Source organism: Haliotis rufescens, unplaced genomic scaffold, assembly GCF_023055435.1.
Source record: "Haliotis rufescens isolate VD_foot unplaced genomic scaffold, xgHalRufe1.0.p SCAF_14, whole genome shotgun sequence".
NCBI classification, from domain to species: domain Eukaryota; kingdom Metazoa; phylum Mollusca; class Gastropoda; order Lepetellida; family Haliotidae; genus Haliotis; species Haliotis rufescens.
The window spans coordinates 10,581,832-10,601,320 of record NW_025963824.1 but is presented as its reverse complement, the minus strand read 5'-3'; the positions used below and the strand labels follow the sequence as shown (position 1 = coordinate 10,601,320).

General features: G+C 41.1%; 1 protein-coding gene across 2 annotated transcripts; it reads left to right on the top strand.

The window, feature by feature from the left end:
• The first annotated feature begins 3,496 nt into the window (after positions 1–3,496).
• Positions 3,497–14,510, top strand: LOC124120751. 2 transcript variants are annotated; one of them, XR_007220708.1, is made up of 10 exons: positions 3,497–3,716; positions 6,914–7,952; positions 8,400–8,516; positions 8,833–9,682; positions 10,169–10,235; positions 10,366–10,486; positions 10,907–10,994; positions 11,318–11,367; positions 11,932–13,532; positions 13,737–14,510. XR_007220708.1 is itself a non-coding variant. In XM_048395743.1 (9 exons), exons 2-8 carry the CDS (start codon positions 7,895–7,897, stop codon positions 11,322–11,324), a joined length of 1,308 nt encoding a protein of 435 aa, XP_048251700.1. In that variant the 5' UTR covers positions 3,497–3,716; positions 6,914–7,894; the 3' UTR covers positions 11,325–11,367; positions 11,932–14,510. The 2 variants fall into 2 exon arrangements, 1 of the variants encoding a protein (XP_048251700.1); XM_048395743.1 differs by having other exon boundaries at positions 11,932–14,510.
• The last annotated feature ends 4,979 nt before the right edge of the window (positions 14,511–19,489 follow it).

Below are 19,489 nucleotides of genomic sequence, written 5' to 3'. Positions count from 1 at the left end.
GACGTACCTCTCAACAACATCTTCACCACACGTACCTCACCACAACATCTTCACCACCCGTACCTCACAACATCTTCACCACACGTACCTAATCACTACATCTTCACCACCCGTCCCTCAACATTATACTTCATCACACGTACCTCACCACTACATCTTCACCACCCGTACCTCACCACAACATCTTCACCACACGTACCTCACCACAACATCTTCACCACCCGTACCTCACAAGAACATCTTCACCACCCGTATCTCACCACTACATCTTTTCCACCCGTACCTCACTACAACATCTTCACCATCCGTACGTCACCTTTACATCTTCAACACCCGTTCTTCACCATTACATCTTCACCACCCATACCTCACTACAGCTTCTTCACCACCCATACCTCACTACAACATCTTCACCACACGTACCTAGCCACAACATCTTCACCACCCGTACCTCACTCCAACATCTTCACCACACGTACCTCACCGAAACATCTTCACCACATGTACCTCACTACAACATCTTCAACACACATACCTCACTACAACATCTTCACCACACGTACCTCACCACTACATCTTCACCACCCGTACCTCACCATTACATCTTCACCACCCGTACCTCACCATTACATCTTCACCACATGTACCTCACTACAACATCTTCACCACGCGTACCTCACCGAAACATCTTCACCAGACGTACCTCACTACAACGTCTTCACCAGACGTACCTCACTACAACATCTTCACCAGACGTACCTCACTACAACATCTTCACCACACGTACCTCACTACAACATCTTCACCAGACGTACCTCACTACAACATCTTCACCACACGTACCTCACTACAACATCTTCACCAGACGTACCTCACTACAACATCTTCACCAGACGTACCTCACTACAACATCCTCACCACACGTACCTAACTACAACATCTTCACCAGACGTACCTCACTACAACATCTTCACCAGACGTACCTCACTACAACATCTTCACCAGACGTACCTCACCGAAACATCTTCACCAGACGTACCTCACTACAACATCTTCACCACACGTACCTCACTACAACATCTTCACCACGCGTACCTCACCATTACATCTTCACCAGACGTACCTCACTACAACATCTTCACGACCCGTACCTCATTACAACATCTTCACCAGACGTACCTCACTACAACATCTTCACGACACGTACCTCACTACAACATCTTCACCAGACGTACCTCACTACAACATCTTCACCACACGTACCTCACTACAACATCTTCACCACACGTACCTCACTACAACATCCTCACCATACGTACCTCACTACAACATCTTCACCATATGTACCTCACTACAACATCTTCACCAGACGTACCTCACTACAACATCTTCACATGACGTACCTCACTACAACATCTTCACCACACGTACCTCACTACAACATCTTCACCAGACGTACCTCTCAACAACATCTTCACCACACGTACCTCACCATAACATCTTCACCACCCGTACCTCAAAACATCTTCACCACACGTACCTCATCACTACATCTTCACCACCCGTCCCTCAACATTATACTTCATCACACGTACCTCACCACTACATCTTCACCACCCGTACCTCACCACAACATCTTCACCACACGTACATCACCACATTATCTTCACCACCCGTATCTCACTCCAACATCTTCACCACCCGTACCTCATCGAAACATCTTCACCAGACGTACCTCACCACAACATCTTCACCACACGTACCTCACTACAACATCTTCACCACACGTACCTCACTACAACATCTTCACCAGACGTACCTCTCAACAACATCTTCACCACACGTACCTCACCACAACATCTTCACCACCCGTACCTCACGACATCTTCACCACACGTACCTCATCACTACATCTTCACCACACGTACCTCAACATTACATCTTCACCATCCGTACCTCACCAGGACACCTTCACTACCCGTACCCCACTACAACATCTTCACCACCCGTACCTCACAACTACATCTTCACCACGCGTTCCTCAACATTACATCTTCACCACCCGTACCTCAACATTACATCTTCACAACCCGTACCTCATCACAACATCTTCACCACGCGTTCCTCAACATTACATCTTCACCACCCGTATCTCACCACTACATGTTCATCACCCGTACATCAACACAACATCTTCACCACCCGTACCTCACCACTACATCTTCACTCCCCGTACCTTTCCACTACATCTTTACCAACCGTTCCTCAACATTACATCTTCACCACCCGTATCTCACCACTACATCTTCACCACCCGTCCCTCACTACAACATCTTCACCACCCTTATCTCGCTACAACATCTTCACCATCCGTACCTCACCAGGACACCTTCACCACCCGTACCTCACTACAGTATCTTTCACCACCCGTACCTCAACACAACATCTTCACCACCCGTACCTCACCACTACATCTTCACCACCCGTACCTCACCACTACATCTTCACTCCCCGTACCTTACCACTACATCTTTACCAACCGTTCCTCAACATTACATCTTCACCACCCGTATCTCACCACTACATCTTCACCACCCGTCCCTCACTACAACATCTTCACCACCCTTATCTCGCTACAACATCTTCACCATCCGTACCTCACCAGGACACCTTCACCACCCGTACCTCACTACAGTATCTTTCACCACCCGTACCTCAACCGAACATCTTCAGCACCCGTACCTCACCACTACATCTTCACCACCCGTACCTCACCACTTCACCTTCACCACCCGTACCTCACCACTATATCTTCACCACCCGTATCTCACCACTACATCTTCACCACCCGTCCCTCACTACAACATCTTCAACACGCGTACCTCACCATTACATCTTCACCACCCGTACGTCAACATTACATCTTCACCACCCTACCCTCTACACAACATCTTCACCACCCGTACCTCATCACAACATCTTCACCAACTGTACCTCACCACTACATCTTCACCACACGTAACTCACCACAACATCTTCACCACCCGTTCCTCAACATTACATCTTCACCACCCTACCCTCTACACAACATCTTCACCACCTGTACCTCATCACAACATCTTCACCACACGTAACTCACCACAACACCTTCACCACCCGTACCTCACCACTACATCTTCACCACACGTACCTTACTCCAACATCTTCACCACCCGTACCTCAACACAAGATCTTCACCACCCGTACCTCACCACTACATCTTCACCACCCGTACCTCACCACTACATCTTCACTACCCGTACCTTACCACTACATCTTTACCACCCGTTCCTCAACATTACATCTTCACCACCCGTATCATATTGCCAACAGTTGTCTCAATATAGTTTGATTTGATTCAATTCCAAGTCACTCTACACATTCGTGAATTTCCCCGTCTAACTTCCCCCAGAATGCAATCATCCAGTAAATCATTAACCAAACCAAAGTGTGCCTATCAGATATGTAGAGCTAGAAATGTACAGTGATGCACTGTGGCAGCAAAAGATATATATATCTTATTCAATTTCAAGCTGATGCATTAAACCGTGGTCTGCTGTAACGCACTTGAACTATATCGGTTGGTTGTTAAAACAAGTGTAACTTTTCTTTCAGATGACACACGCAAGCCACCACCCAGTAAAATGAAACACAGACTCGGGACATGGAAAATGAAGGTATTTTCTTTCTATAGGGGTAGGGGAAGATCCATTGATGAGGTGAGAGAAAATGCATTGGGGAGGCAAGGCTATGGGGAAGATGAAGTGGTGAGACGAGGGGTTGGGGGTGGGCGGGGGTAGATGTCGTGGTGAGACTAGGGGTAGGGGAGACATTGAGTATCAACACCCCCCCCCCCCCCCCCCCCCCCCCCCCCCCCACACACACACACACACACACACAAACAAACAAACAAACAAACAAACACACATATATATATATATAATAAAATAATTTATTATTTATCCGTGAAGAGATCACCCGTTTAATAAACATACAGCGGTATTACACATTGTTTAATAACATCACGTGCACACGGAACTATTTTTGGCCGGCCACATGATACATCACATGACCAAACAAAATGGCTACTGTCAAAATGTACCGATTCTCACCAGGGCGTGACTACAAATACTTTTTCTTCAGATGAATTATCATGAAATCGAAAAAATAATATGTTCTAAATATATGGATGAGAAAATACTCATGACTTAGAAATAATAAACGACATGAAAATAAAAGTACATATAGCAGACGATGAATCTATCGTCAAGTGAATAATCCTATCACAATGGCAACCGAAGCTATAAAAGTAAACGATTGTGTCAAAATTGATGGTCAGCTGAAGGGATGGGTGCTATCGGTTGTTCAACCTTTAGGGACATACAGCATGTTCAAAGTTAAACTGGATGATGGTTCCATGAAACAGGTACCTCGCTATCGAACGCAACGAATTCCGGAGACAGTTTCGGCCATGTTACCCCCACCCACCTTTGTTGATAATGACAACAGTTTGTTCGATCTTAATGATCTATTCAAAGATGACTTTTTTTATATTGTGCCTGTGCCTCTAAAGGGGGATGAAATACCTGTTCCGCCAACCTACTGTGACGATTCCAAAATTGCGAATTTCATTGCAACAAATCAGAATGTCAACACTTCCAGGAAGACCGCGTATGACATGAAAATCATCACTAGATTCATGCACGAGCAGAATGACTTCAGACAACTAGAAGCCATTCCTGCCCATGAACTTTGAAAACTTTTATGCAAATTCTTTATGAACGTCAAAAAGGGAGACGGGTCCGATTATGAGCCCACAAGTTTGAGGGGGATGATTGCCAGTATAGACAGGCACCTCAAAACAAAATTTTACGGGAAATCAATTATGCACGATTTAGAGTTTACACACGTCAGGGAGGTACTAAAAACCAAACAAAAAATTCTAAAACAAGAAGGTCTCGGAAACTTACCTATGCGTGCGCAGTCATTAAGTCAGAACGACATTGACACATTATGGAAATCCGGGGAATTAGGTCTCTAAACTCCCGAGTCCATTTTGAATACACTTTGGTGGCACAACACGACACATTTTCGACTGCGTAGCGTTACTCCCCATAGAAATATGCACTGGGGAGACGTGATGTTGAATCAAGATGGAAATGGAATGGAGTACCTGCAGTTTGCTGAGCGGCAAACCAAAACACGCACTGGTGTAAACATCCGGGATGTTCGGACTGTCACGCCGAAAGCTTGGGCGACAGGTGACAATCGCTGCCCCGTCCTTGCGTATAAGCGCTATGCAAACCTTAGACCAACTGGTTTCAATGGCCATGACGCGCCTTTCTACTTGGCAACAAATTCTAAAACTGCTCCCGCTCCGACACATCCTTGGTTTAAGCGACAACCTGTTGGCATCAACAAGCTTGGGTCCATAATGAAACGCATGGCAGCGAATGCAAAACTTGAATCTACCAAACGGTTGACGAATCATTCCGCCCGAAAGTATCTGGTCCAAACTCTTTCTGAGAAAAATGTTCCACCTACTCAGATAATGCAAATCAGTGGCCATAGAAATGTGCAGAGTGTCAATAACTATTCACAAATTTCTGAAGAGCAGCACAAACACATCAGTACATTGATTGACAGGCCTAGTGATTCTTGCACTTCACAATCACTGCTCTGTGTTCCGACTTGCCAACGGTCGACCGTCTCTGCTCCATCCCAAACTTTCAATGTGACAGCTAGCCAGTCTCGCACACTCAGCTCTATCTTTGCCGGTACAATCACCAATTCTGTGATAAATGTAAATTTTCTAAACCATAGCAGTGACATGTCATCAGACATGAATCGCCAGTGATAGAAAGTTTGAAAACAGACTGTCATCGGGGGAATCCCTCTGCCTGCGGTCATGTGACGTTGTGACCTTGGCCTTGTCAACGAATGAATAAACTTGTTTTGTTATTGTTTTCGAAACATTACCGCAGTTTCGAAGTTTCCCAGGAAGTTCATTAAAGTAGATTTATTGTGGAAAAAAAGAGCGTTCGGGTGTTTTCTCCATTGGAATTGCTAAAATTTTGATATTATAGATGCACTTGACGATGACTATTTACATGACTTTGTATTCATACGCATGACCTGATTTGAACTCGGGATGCGACGTACGGAGTCAATCAGCTGATTTTTACGTTGGTACAAATGACGAGTAATAAATAAAATACTAAACTCGCTCCCGTGTAGTACCAATTTTATGAAACTCGTGAATAGTTCTGGTATCTGACTCGCTTTCGCTCGTCAGATACCAGAACTATTCACTCGTTTCATAAAATTGGTACTACACGGGAGCTCGTTTAGTATTCTATAAAAAGTCCACGTTAGTCCAGCTCTTCAGTGTAACTGACAATGACATATAATGACGTCATACTTATGATGACGTCATAAAATACAACTGTGACGTCACAATGTATTTACACACTCCAGCAAGCCACGGAATTTTTCAACTTTATCAACTCGTGTTGATATATTTCATATCAAAAGACAGTCGGGTGAGATTCTCTCGCTCTCTCTCTCTCACTCTCTCTCTCTCTCTCTCTCTATATATATATATATATACAGATACATACACACATGCACGCACGCACGCACGCACGCACATACATACATATATTATTGGGACTTTCAGCTGGCAATTCATAACCATAGAGAATACTTGGCATAGTGCGTGTACTTCAAGCTGTTATAATGTTAGTGAACATGATATTTCTGTAATTGGGACATTAAGGAAAGAAGTGTACATTGTTTTCACATGGATTTCCAAAAGAGCAGGACAAATAATATCGATTTTACAATAAGTGAACAATATACATGTTGTTTTCAGGAGGATGCAGTGACTGCAAACGAGTGATAGAGAATACACATTTTACAGAGAACAATCGCTTAAGTCTGGATGTAGATGTAACTGTGGTTAATAACAAGAAGCAACAAGAAAAGAGAAAACCCAAAACTAAAGAACTTCGCAGAAAGATTTCAGCTTTACGAAACACAACAGGTGGTGTTCTGTTTATACATATCCAGCGAATTACCAGGGATGACAGGTCTTTGCACTTTCTGAATGAATACATTGATCCAATATTGGAAGCACTTCTTCATGAAAAAGAGCAATTTGCTAATGTTTATAAAAAAGATTGGTTAAATGAAAATAAAAATGAACCTAAACATAGAAATGCACATGAATTTGTGGCATTGAAGGTTGAAGCTACATCCATTGTTTGCACAGCTGATTACAACACGTCAGTGATTACTGATTTCAGCATTAAGCCCACACCTCAAAGTGTGATTCGGGATTTACTCAACTCTGGTGACGCTCACTTTGAGGAAGGACACCTAAATAGTAGAGCAAATGCATCATGCTTTCAAGAAAGTAGATGCTTACAATTTAAGAAGTTGGAAACAAGACAGCTGATTGCTTCGTACCTGTGGAATGATCTTAAATTGAAGAAATATATAACATCCTTAACAAAGCTGCCTGAAGGTGGTTCAGTCATATTTGGGATCGACGAACGCCTGGAAGAAGTACAAATAACAAGAGGAAATACATATAATCGCATGACAATAGATCGCACTGGCTTCGACTGGCCTTCCCCTGATGAATTTAGGAACTTGAAAACAAGTCTAAAAAAACTAATCAAGGATGTAATTGTGATTTCCCCCAAACCTCCGGGAGTGCAAAGAGAATTACTATGGAATATTCTTTTTTATGGAATACGACCAGGAAAATTCATATTAGAGATCGCAGTTGGATACTTGAGTGGGTGTGTTTTCTATGACTCAGGTCCAGAATCCTATAGCATAACGGAACATGGCAATATACAGAAACTCAGTTTTGATACCTGGCAAGGAAAGTTCCGAAATGGACGGTAAGTACCGTTGTTAAAAAAACATTGCCAATTTATATGCTGGCACTGTGTGTGTATAATATATTCCTATATGGTATTTGTTATATCAAAGAGTGAGTGAGTGAGTTGGGTTTTACATCTCTTTTAACAGTATTCCTGCAATATCACTGCGGGGGACATCTGAAATGGGCGTCACACATTGTACCCAAGTGGGAATCGAACCTTGATCTTTGGCGTGACAAGGGAACGCTTTAACCATTAGGCTACCTCACCGACCATCAGGCAAAAGAAGAAACACTTACGTCCAAACAGTATCTGTGTTCAAAACTGCGTTAAGAAATAAAAGGTACCCGTGATCGGTACACAAATATTTATCATAAAAGCTTTGTGTATTTATTCCTTTAGATATTTGAACCACATGTATCACTAACTAATGTTCAGCAGCTGCATATTTGACTTTTGCTTCAGACGTAAGTCGGGGGACGCAGAATGCTCAAACCTGGCCCAGCAATGATCCTTTCCTTCCGATCCTGAAACAAAACGATGATTCCTTCAGAAGGATTCGGGACAGTTTCATCAATACAGGTCCGTTTCCATCTATACTAAACCAAAAAGTTAGGGATCATGTTTAATTTGTGAGATATTTTTATGAAATTGCGTGCTCAGTCTTCACTACAAAAATGATCCCCAAAAATATTCCTGATCCCCAACTTATGTTGTTCAGTTGTGTAATATGTCGTCAAACAACAAACAAACAAAAAATCATATGAAGCTAGAGAGATATTTTCCAGCCATAAGTTTGAAATAATCAAAGACATTGGCCATCCAAATATTTGTATATTATCATGTATATGCAACATGATCTTAAAAGATGATTTCTGTCATTACTAATTTTTTTCAGGGCTTACTGTTCGGTATGACAAAACATCTCTTCACCAAGAATCAAAGGGACTTCTGAGACATAGACTGGAAACAACATTCAAGAATCAAGGAGATACGACTGGTTTATTGTACATGACTAACTCACTTTCAGAACTACTGAATATAGATACAGTCTCTGACGCCAAGATACCCAGTGATCTTATGTTTGAAGCCCTCTATGTTTCTTCAAGTCAAGCAGTGACGCTCCTATGTGTTGTCAAACACAAACATGAAAACGAGGGGGAGAAGCTAAAGTACATCCTGCAACTGACGAGGAAGGTTACAATGAGGATTCGACAGTTTACAGATGAACATATCAGCTGCATGTACGGACTTCTTGACGATGATGATCTTGCCAGTGTAGACACGTTTCATAGAGATTTGATGTCCATGGAGAAGAAGGCCCGCGCATACAATAACCTCTTCTCTTTGAAAATGACCCAAGACAAATGCGAGAACATGCTCAATGCCTTCATCATTGCTGTTGGTACAAGACCGCTGGTCCCTGGTGAGAAGGATGATGTAGAACTATGGCTCCACACAGAGGAACAGTTTTATGAGCGTATTGAAACTATTGAACGAATGCAGGATCGCTCTGAGGAGAAAAGCATTGAGCTGGAACATCTCGGGTGTCAAGTCTCTTCGCAAATAACTCTAGACAAATGTGAGAAAGCATCCAATGCAACCAACGTTGCATTTGGTACAAGACAACCGGTCCCTGGTGGGAAAGACGATGAGAAACTGTGGATCCCCCAAACCATTAAAGGAATGCAGGATCGTAGTGAAGAAGAAATCATCCAGCAAAAGAAATCCTGCCAGCAATTGTCAAGGTGACCATGAGAGTGAGTGAGTGAGTGAGTGCGTGAGTGAGTGAGTGAGTGAGTGAGTGAGTGAGTGAGTGAGTGAGTGAGTGAGTGAGTGAGTGAGTGAGTGAGTTGTGAATTATGTTGTTTTGAACACTATTTCGGTTACATTGTATATCCCAAATACTTTGACAAAAAAGAAAGTAACAGGGGCATGGAAAAAGCAGAGGCAATTCTGAACAGCAAATTCCAGGACATAAGTGTGTTTCATTCCCCATAACAGCTAAATGACAACTTTTACCTATTAAAATGAGCTAATTTAGAAACAAATTTGTGACCATCCTTGTGTAACGTTTGGCAGCTAAGGGTAATGCTCATTACCATGAGGTTATATATCTATGTGAGAAGTGGTTAAACATGTGTAAAGTTAACCACTTCTCACAGAGAAATGGTTCTATGAGCGCATCAAAACTATATGTATATGATGATTTCAACACTTATTTTGTTTTGCAGAACGTTCATGACAGGAGACACTAATGTTGGGGACATTGCAGGCAATATGAAACCGAGACTTTCACAGGTATGTTAACATTATGTACCTTTTATCCATCGTCGACTTTACAGCCAAGGTCATCTGACCACTGGCTATAAATGTAAGCACCGAGAGACAAGGTGCATGTGATTGTTGTCTAATTTCAACTTTGATTCAGCGGGAAGAAAACAGAGGAAGAAAATATCCTCGCAGTGAAGTGGAAATGGTGAATGCTCTTCGGGAGGAAACTTCACGTAAACTGCAACAAGTCCGTGATGTCAACTTCCAGATTCAAGAATGTAAGAAACCTACAAAGATGCTGCTTTTCTATCCTTTTCTATCCAGAGTTCACGTGGACCAAATGACAATTACATTTGCTCAAACCATAGTTTATTGCCCATCCGTTTGATACCTCAAAGTCATCAATGATCACATCAGAAGTGAGTCACCACAAAATGTTCATTCTGGTGTTATTGCTGGAATATTACTAAACGCAATACTCACTCACTATAAATGATGCTAAGCCAAATAACAGTTCATCGATGCCGTTGACAAAATATGTTGTCTTTTCAGTCTGTGATTAATAAACTTTATTTAATCAAGTATTTTTATAAACCAAAAATAAGATTTCTATATGCAGTTAGGATTCCAAAACAATATATTATACGCTCCAGTCAAAATTAGATATGACTTTACAGATTTCCCCTTATCTTTTACAGACGTTCCCGTTCTGAAGGCACACACCTCACTACAGACAGCTCCACTGGACATCGTGAAGGTGGAGACTACATACAGTGCTACTCAACGGTAGGTGTTCCTCTAATTGTTCTTGATAATTTTACATACACGTATTCAAATGTTCTGAAACTCATCAAGTTTCTAGAATACCTATTGATGACACACACTGTCCAGTCTGGCATATTACAGCTGCATGATATGACCTCCGAAGGGGCATTCCTGTTCTGAATCACCATCAACCATCAGTTGGAATATTGCTGAGTGTGCCGTTCAATATTAGTAACAGACAAGCATTAGCAGAATATAATTGATCAGCCATACGTGTGCGTCAGACACATCAGTGCCTCAATTGGCATTTACATCAATAACCTCCTGTTTTATCACAATTAAAGGATGTGACAAGAGTCAAAGAAAACGAACTCCCGAAGTCAAAGGCTCCAGGGTAAGCCATTTTATTTAGACAAGTGAATGAGTGATTGAGTTGTGTGTAATGCTACGTAAAGCATCATTTTAGTGTCAGATTAATGTGAGAGCTAAGCCCGACGTGATGGAGGTCTCACGCGTTATTATGACATGTAACAGTAACGCTGTGAATGGAAATTCATTATCGTGGGACAAAAACAATTCCTCAATGCCAACATACAAATTTATTTCCACCACTGAGCCTTCATGCCTGGTAGGTCATTGTGTAGATTTTCAGAACCATATAACCATATTTTTGTACTCATTGGTACCTTCCGGCACTCTGTGGTCAAGGGAGTCAAACCCAACACTGTTATATGTGAATATAACATCGCCTTTAATTCAAGCCCATACTCTATGAATATATATGTGTATGGCATGATGTAAAACATGTCCAAACATTGTTTCGTGTACCTGTTGCCTTATAATTTAATTATGAAATATAACATCCTGATGTTATACAGAGGTATTTTGTAATCATTCATGGATACTATATGCAGATGACAATTTTGCTGATAACCACATTCCAGTATTGTTTTCACAGGTCAAGATCTACACAAGGCCGAACATCACGGATCCTAGATAGTATATGTATACAGGTGTATTAATGTATTTTTCAACTCGTATTGATCTTTCAACTTTCCATTGAGTCTGAGAAAACAAACTTGGTATTGGGTATCTTCTGGAAAAGAAATACGGAATATATTTTTTATCAAAATGAATGTAAGAAAATAAAAATTAGCTGTTTCAGCCTTTGTTTCGCAACGTTTGTGCAATGCCGACAAACAGGACATGTTTTCGTCTCGATCCCTTCACATCACATTGTGTCATCTGATGACACATCAAAACCGTCTTGCAGAGTGCAACGAGCGGGAAACGAACCACGAGCCAAAACAAGTGTTTTTAATTGTGATTGGTCAGTTGGGACTGTCTGACTCAGAATTATGCCTGGGGCTTTAACAATATAATTATGTCTCAGGACGTTTCTGTGAGTTTGTGTTAACACAGTATATCTGGAATATATTGAGGGAGACGTGTGCCAATAACATTCCTGTACAAATATAGTCTCTTTTGGTTGTATGAGACATAGTTACTATCGTTATGTATTTAGTCGTGTGGCAAAATTAATCTTTCGCTCGCGAGTCGTAGCACCTTATGTGACAAGGCCACTCCAGTCCCGGTGGATGAACAAATAATTTAAAGTATCAGATTGATTTACGGATGATAAATTGAAATTCAATTAACATCAGTACACATAAACCCGATGTGTTTTTTTGGCAGAATATCCTCATTTTATATATTGTATAAAACAATTCGTGCAGGACTTTTTGAACTTCACATTCACAAGTAAGGTCCTGAATCAAGTAATCATAGTGTCCTGTGTGTTTAATATACGTATTACAATCTTCTAATGTTAGTTGATACAGTTGTCTTGGAACATGAATATTTTACTTTTGATCTCTTTATATAAATCCGTCTGATGTTTGTTCATACAATTGTCAAGGTACATGCGTGCTTTAGTTTTGATCTTTTTATTAAATCAGTCTGATGTTACTTCATACAGTTGTCTAGGTACATGTGTGTTTTAGTTTTTATGTCATCACTTCATCCTTCTGATGTTAGTTCATACAGTTGTCTAGGTACATGTGTGTTTTAGTTTTTATGTCATCACTTTATCCTTCTGATGTTAGTTCATACAGTTGTCTGGGTACATGTGTGTTTTATTTTTTATGTCATCACTTCATCCTTCTGATGTTAGTTCATACAGTTGTCAAGGTACATGCATGTTTTAGTTTTTATGCCATCACTTCATCCTTCTGATGTTAGTTCATACAGTTGTCATGTGTGAAGCCCATTTGTGGTGTCCCCCGCCGTGATATTGATGGAATTATGCTAAAGGCGGCGTAAAAACATACTCACTCACTCACTCACTCATTCACTTACTCATACAGTTGTCTAGGTACATGCGTGTTTTAGTTTTTATGTCATCACTTCATTCTTCTGATGTTAGTTCATACAGTTGTCATGTGTGAAGCCCATTTGTGGTGTCCCCCGCCGTAAAATTGATGGAATATTGCTAAAGGTGGCGTAAAAAACATACCCACTCACTCACTCACTCATTCACTTACTCATACAGTTGTCAAGGTATATGCGTGTTTTAGTTTTTATGCCATCACTTCATCCTTTTGATGTTAGTTCATACAGTTGTCTGGGTACATGCGTGTTTTAGTTTTTATGTCATCACTTGATCCTTCTGATGTTAATTCATACAGTTGTCTAGGTACATGAGTGTTTTAGTTTTTATGCCATCACTTTATCCTTCTGATGTTAGTTCATACAGTTGTCTAGGTACATGCGTGTTTTAGTTTTTATGTCATCACTTCATCCTTCTGATGTTAGTTCATACAGTTGTCTAGGTGCATGCGTGTTTTAGTTTTTATGCCATCACTTTATCCTTCTGATGTTAGTTCATACAGTTGTCTAGGTACATGCATGTTTTAGTTTTTATGTCATCACTTGATCCTTCTGATGTAAGTTCATACAGTTGTCTGGGTACATGCGTGTTTTAGTTTTTATGTCATCACTTGATCCTTCTGATGTTAGTTCATACAGTTGACAAGGTACATGCGTGTTTTCGTTTTTATGCCATCACTTCATCCTTCTGATGTTAGTTCACACAGTTGTCTTGGTAAATAAATGTTTTACTTTTCTGTGTGTTTTTTGTGGAATCTGTGATATTCACCTTTCTGTCTTCCTGAATGTTTACTCATTGGTTTCCTGAACTGTTAGTAAATATATATCTTGACATCCGCAGGGCGTCCGCAGCAAATTAACAAGACGATTTATGATATTATTTCGTGAGTGTATGAAGCGTACATAAAATCAACCTGCTAAGAGTTAATGTTTTGAAGTCTTCACCAAATTTTATTCTGCTTTAATGAGCCTCAAGATTAATGAGATGTATTTCAAGTACACCATACTGACAAAATGTGTTGTGCACATTGATACAAGTAAATCTAACCGGCATGAGGACAGCGTATTAGAGTTGACAAAGGAAGGTGGAGTTTGAAATCAATTCCCAACACACAGAGTTACTTCCCTTCAACTAAACCAGAAACAAACGCTTACCAAAATGCTGTTTAAAATAAAACCTTATATCTAAATAACACTTTAACGTGAACAAAAGCAACACATTAATACAGAGGTTGCATTCTCTGAGATCTTTGAGGGTTCTCGAACTTGAAATACAGAAAGCATCATTTTGGGGGTATCCTAAACTAAACACTTGTTGGAAACTGAGTAGGGTGTACTTGGGAAAAGTCAGGTTCACAGTTTTCTCTGTTTTTCACAATTATAACTCTGCTATCCAGTGCTGAGTGTTTACTCTAAAATTGTCTCCCCTGCGTACCGAATGAAATCCGCATCTTTATGCAGCCTAAAGAGCAAAAATATAAAATTCTGTCTCGTTTTCCTTGTCAATAATCTTGCATGTTTGATCGGAAGTGGAATATATGTTGAGTTATGTTTACAAGAAACCTGATTGAGCTGAAGTGCATGCCTGTAAAAATGATTGGTCAATAGCAGCGTACTTAAAATCCCTCTCTCTCATCCATCTAGTATTGAACATATGTTTGACGTAGAAATGTGTGGTTGTGTGAACCTTTGTCTCATTTAGTGTCCCTTATCTCGCCACTGAAAGTTGTCCTCTGCGAGGTCCTCACTTCTACAACAGTGGCCTCCCTTGCCGCACCCTTACCCCTGTGTCGTCTCCTCTGAAGCCCGCACTCAATTCTCACATCTTCACGTAAACTCAATTCTTATATATAACATTTCCATATTGTTCCATAGGTCAATGCCGAAGTCCCTCAATGTGCCACTCGACCCCGCAGACATAAACAACAATACTTCTATTCATAACGCTGTCAAATATACCTACACAACCCTGCTTATTGAACACTGCCAACACTCAAGAGCACAAGCCAATCATCCCTTAACCTTTCTGGCGTCCCAAGTCCCTCATCTCAACCACCTGTACCCTAACCCTAACTCTACCCAATAAAACTGTAGTTTCCTTTGGGTCATTACCTTTCAATATCTCCCTTAAGGGCCATTATGACTTTTCATAATTCAGCCTACATACCTACCTACCAACCTACCTACTAGTATGGAACGGGCAAGACCCACCAAAGATTAGCAATGCTAGAACTTGGTGTTAAAACTAAGAAACTGACGGACACTGTAGAGCATACTTTACAGTACTTGTGTAGGTAGTTTGTGTGGGTTTTTTTCAGTTCTACGAATGGAAGGGTCTTCTTGAAGTTCCCCACCTTCCGTCACCACGCCATACAGGATGTCTACAGGAGCTATTGTCACGGTGCACACCGGTAGAGTAGGTACTGAGCCTGACAAGGACCTGACCTAGGGATCACTTCAGAGAATTGCCAGGCGTGATAAAAGTTAATGGACGTTGTGTTCCCCTCTTTTAGGAAGAAGGATGCACAGTATATTGAAGAGGTAAAAGGAGGCTGACCAGTTATATTTACACCTTAGGTGTGGACTGGTCAGCCTCAAAGGGTGCAGAGGGGTCTAATTTCTTTTTCAAACCGGATGAGATGCCACTTTCCATGGACCAAGCAGCCTGCTGGAATCTGAAACGGTTGACCATTCAGAAGTTCATTTTTTCAGCCAGTCAGGCGATGATCGCAGATGGACATACTACAGAAGGGAGTGAGTGGTGCGTTAGTGGTACTGGTGTTTGCTTAAACATGGCGTGTACAAAGGTCATCACACTTGGGCAATGGCGTTTTACGGACGATCATCAGTAGACAATGGCCCGATTCTTGTAAAAAATTGGGTGTTATGTTTACCAGCAGCACCACACCTGATGATAACTGGAGCAAAATGCTAAGCATATTCCACAGACTTCTAAATTTATGTTTGAAGGATAGGTGTGTATCGGTATCTGGTAAATCCATTGTTTGCAATGTCAAGGCCCTTTGGTATGTTGCACCTATTTATTCGTTTGTTGTTGCCGCACTCCGCAATATTCCAGTTAAAGGGCGGCGGTCTATAATTAATCGATTCTGGACCAGACAATCCAGTGATTGACATCATGGGCATCGATCAACGCAATTGGTATACGGTGACATGCATCAACCAAGTCAGCGAGTCCGACGACCGGATCCTGTTAGTCACCTCTTTCGACAAGCATAGTAACATATCCAGCACTACATATACAACCCCAATCATGAAAATGTAATGTCTGACCAACTGGAAACACATTCATTCTTTAAGCATACCTAAGCGTCCTGTACACTTGAGAGTTTCAGATGGGCAGGTTCGCGGTTAGCAGATACAGCATGTTTATAGGATCCAGTATGTTATTACCTAAGTGGGTGTACATATGGAGGGTTTTACGTCACTTATGCTAACGGGATCTCTGAATTGGATTGTGCATGTGCACTGCATAGATCGATGCTCATGATGTCAGTTCCAGGATTGTCTGTGCCTCGATTATTTACAGACGGTCCTAATGTAGCTGTGGCGTTAAACAAAAGACAATTAGTCACATTAGCTATGCTGATACTATGGCTCCCGTTTTGGTGACAAGCCTTCCAAACACTCCTGATATTCTATTAATTGTTATGGCACAATGTCTACCTTGTGTTTCAATGTCAAATGTGTCGTGATACACTGACGTCTTGATGAAAACAACAATACAAGAATGATTAGCTGAGCCCTTTATTTGACACAGCAGTACATCCGGTCTGTCATTAAAGTTCCTTTTCACAAATGAAATGTGATATTTTATCACATCTTATATCATTCAATTGATAGTTTCCCGTGTCCTTTGCAATCTTTGCAGTGTTCGACACCTCTGTAGTTATCAGGCTGTCCAGGAGCCCAGTGTGTGTAGTTCAGATCAGTAGCACCAAGCCAGTACCCGGGAGCTGTGAACAGTGACTAGCTGAAAGCGTTCAGTATATACACGGATACCAACAAAATATGGTACGTACTTGACATATGGCGTTTGGGGGAGTAGTTTCACATCAAATACCTTCTCACCTGACAACAATGCAACGTTTTTTACGACCATTCTTTCTAAAATTGTGACTTTTGAAGTGCTTTTGCCCAACATATGTGTATGTTGAGATAAATATTAGTTATTTTCCAAAAAAGTTTACTAAAAGTAGATGATTTGATTTTAAGATTATAAACACATCTTTATAAATAGTGCCACCGCACTGAAGCTCACCTGGATATATAGTAAACAGCATATAGTGTGAGCAAAGACATCCACGTAACTGAGTTGATGTCAGAATTGTTGTTAAATTGTTTTCTAAATAAACATTACACTCTGATGATTTGAACAGAAGATGATATCAACATAAAGAGATACTGACGTGCCTACATCTATTTCAGGACAATATACACATATGTTACTTCTAATAAGATTTAAATTGTCAACATAATGCAACTCAGCAGGTAGTATTAGCATCCAGCCACTTAACTGTTAACTGTAAGATCACCTGGCACTGCTATTGGAAAAGAATTACCAAACCTGGAAAACTCTAAACATCTGAAACGTGTACAGCTATACTAAACGCAAATTGATGGGTGACCCATATTGTTCAGTTTTGTGAAAGCCATCCTGCTTATAACATGAAAATAAAACAAAGCCCAGCTGTGTAAGACCACATGATGATGAAGACTTATGCATGGACATGCGAACACGGATAAATATTGTACAGGAGCAGGTTAACAATGACCGAAATTCAAAACTTGTGTTCTTGGTCACATGGCCATGTAACACCCGAACACAACCAAATGTCATTATCTGTACTTGGAGCTCTATGTGTGAACAATCTAATCAACCTTATAACACTTGCAAATGACAACAGGCACCGATGTCCAGTACTGACATTGTAAATCCTTACTTGAGCTGTTAACAGCACTCAGAGTATTGTACCAAAATTCTGGCAGCAGTACCAAAGAATGCTCTTGCGTATACTAAATAGTCCAGACATAGATGAGTGATAGGTGCATGTTAACCATGTCCTTTGAAACAGGTTTCTTACGTCATGTCATTAAAAAGATGAATGCTTCAAGACCCAAACGTTCTCATTGGTATGACTACCATGAGAAGCAGGTTGCATTTTGCTGCCGTTTGCACTCGACGTCCACAAAATCGTCCACCACTGACACGACGTCAAATGCAATATCGGTGCATTTCTATGGTATCGACGTCTTGGCGTTTGTTGCAGACATTGCCGTGAAAGGTGATTATACCACAGTGATCTCTCACTGCAAGAACAGTACACTTTGTTGAGCATCTCTTTCAGGATCTTTCAAGAAGGTAATGTAATCGTGGACATTTGTTCAAATGGCTAAATGCAGCAGCATAGCAGGATATATTAAACCGCTGGCTCTGTTGACATTTCTTATTTAGCGTATTTACGGGACGATCTCAGGTGCCACGTTTACAAGAAGCCATACCATGCCATATCATATACACTCTTTAAAAAAAAATCGCACAAGTAGATTTTTAGTAAATTTATTGTACCTAATAAAGTCGATATATATTTAATTTAATATCATAGATACAAAATATGATATTTTGGGGCTTAAAAGTCACATTTTGTCGTTGTACAAAGGCATTGAAAACTGTTCATTGTCATGTCACATACGGCCAGAAGGTTGTGCTGAGCTTGCTGTATCTCGTGTGACCGCCCCAGGCAGCAATGACAGCTATGCATCTCCTCGGCACTGACTGGATAAGTGTATGAATTCTGTCCTGCGGAATTCTGCGTCATTCTGCTTGTAACGTGTTGGCCAGTTGTGGGAGTGTCTGCGGCATCTTCTGACGTTGACGTACACGTTGATCGAGTTCATCCCAGAGGTGTTCGATCTGGAGATCTTGACGGCCAGGGCAAAACGTTGATGTAGGCATTATCATGGTAGTCGGTGGAGCATTGTCCTGTTGAAACAGCTTCTTCTGGCGGTCAATGATTGGAAGAAGGTGAGGTTGAAGAATTTGATTCATGTAGCGATTTGCTGTCAAATTTCCCTGAACCACAGCCAAGTCAGATCTCATGCTGTAG